The 2042-nt window shown below is 43.7% G+C and overlaps 1 protein-coding gene across 1 annotated transcript in view; it reads left to right on the top strand.

The window, feature by feature from the left end:
* Window positions 1-2042, top strand: part of DCTN6 (dynactin subunit 6) — a 30065-nt gene that overhangs the window by 17760 nt on the left and 10263 nt on the right. The window contains exon 3 of the mRNA XM_006765617.2: window positions 1225-1330. Coding sequence (XP_006765680.1) covers window positions 1225-1330 — 106 coding nt within the window. The remainder of the gene's footprint in view (window positions 1-1224; window positions 1331-2042) is intronic.

Raw genomic sequence — 2042 nt, 5'->3', positions numbered from 1 at the left:
CTGAGCTTGGAGTTTAAAAAATAAAAGGAAGGCTGTCCTCCTATATATACACCTGTGACTTCTGTACATTTCAGTACTTTTTTTTAACTCCAAATTAAGTATAAGGAATAAATAACTCACTTGGGTTAAGAAGTTACTTGTTTTAAGCTTGATTAGGTAAAATTGAGAGAATGAACCCAAATTCTAAAACTGGAGAATTACATATTCCATTGCTGACTTGATGATTTGTCTCTTCTTTTTATAGTCACCCTGATAATATCACCCCTGACACTGAAGATGTGGAACCCAAAGGTTTACCAATAAAAATAGGAATTGGGGATGGGTAGAGCGGGTGTTGGAGGGAGAGGCTAAAATGAGGTTGTTTGCTCATCAGTGGCTTCATTATCGTCAGCATGTGGGGACTGTAGGTAGATGAGGGCCGGGAGAGGGCGTGTGTTGGCATTCCAGAGCCTGTGCTTGGGCGGTGCAGTGCGGCCAGCTGCCACCAGCTGGCGGGGAAGTGGATGTGTGAGAGCCCTTTCCTGCCATTGGAGATGGGAGTCACTGCCTCAGGTCTCCGGGCGTCAGAGTACAGGGCTCCAGTAATCACATTTGGCTCCTTGCACTGTGTCCCTCCAGCCTTTTACTGGTTAAAAATCATGTCCTAGGCCAGACAACAGGAGCTCTGCTTCCTCCCCATGGGTAAACTTGTAATGGGGATAGTGGCAAAGCAACAAAGCTAAGGTTAGGTTCCATATTTTCTGACTCCCATCCCACCCGTATTCCCTCTTCATCATTTAATAGCAAGACTGACCCTGTAGTACACCAGCATAAGAAAGTGTTAGGTGGGTAACCTTTATGAAGGAAAGGAAGGAAGAGAATTAACTTTTATTGCCAACTATGTGTCAGAGTACAAGCATTATCTCATCGAATCCTTACAACAAACTGCAAGACTGGTATTTTCACCACCTCCCTTTCGCCGCTGAGATAACAGGGGCTTCAAAATAGAGGGGCGAGCCAGGGCTGTCTGGCTCCACCGCCTGGGCTGTCTCCACTCACCTTGGTTTGAGATTTGGCACTAACTACTAATGATAACAGCTGAGGAGATAACATTTGCAAAGTGCCGTGTGTGGTGCCTGGCACATACTTTAGAGAATGTTCTTCCCAGCAGCCTCCTCCCTTCCCTCCTATGCCGCTTGAGGCAGAGGCTCCACGGATCATTTCTTCCCACCATACTTTTAACAGGACCTAGGACAGTGATCCACCCTAAAGCACGAATCATTGCGGAGGCCGGACCCATAGTGATTGGCGAAGGTAACCTAATAGAAGAACAGGCGCTGATCATAAATGCGTGAGTAAGACCCTTACACATACTCTGAGCGAAGTACCACAGAGAGTGTTTTTATTAACTTCAGCTAACTACAGGAACCTTTTATGACTGACTTCTGGAAAGCCCATTGTTTTAGAACTAGAGAAGCATTAAGGATCATTTTCAGCACAAGGGATTAGTAAAGACCAGAGTGAAGAGACTGGTCCGAAGGGAGGTAGCTCCTTGGTGGGTTGGAGCTACTAGACTCCCAATCTGATAATCTTCCCCTTACATATCACTACCTCCTCTATTCCTTAAGCGAACATTTCCCGAGTACCTCCAGCGTCCAAGTGCTATGCTGACCACCCTGAAGAGAGTCTTTTGGTTGGATTTCTTGGTTCTAGCTGAAATGTTATCGTCATATTCTTTGTAGGGGTTTTATTTATATTTGAAAAAGTTGGGGTCCTAGAGGCAATTTTAAAGATTAAGAAAATAATAAAATATTAGAACATGCACATGATCTCAGCTAGACTGATACCTATGAAAATTTCATAGGCATTTATAAAGCTTTCTACAAAAGTCTTGGCAGGAAATTCAAGCTTATACCTAATATATAGCAATAATGTGTGGAATTTTTAACAAAGACCTTGGGAAAATATTTAACTGATAAAGAGATTGGGGCGGAGGGGCGGGGGCGTCTTAAAGCTTACTTAGGGTTTGGGAGTTTCTTACTATATTAAGCAATTCTTTTTAA

Source organism: Myotis davidii, unplaced genomic scaffold, assembly GCF_000327345.1.
Source record: "Myotis davidii unplaced genomic scaffold, ASM32734v1 scaffold93, whole genome shotgun sequence".
In the NCBI taxonomy this organism is placed as follows: domain Eukaryota; kingdom Metazoa; phylum Chordata; class Mammalia; order Chiroptera; family Vespertilionidae; genus Myotis; species Myotis davidii.
Note: the sequence above shows the minus strand (reverse complement) of the source record. Positions and strands in the feature narration are given on the sequence as shown.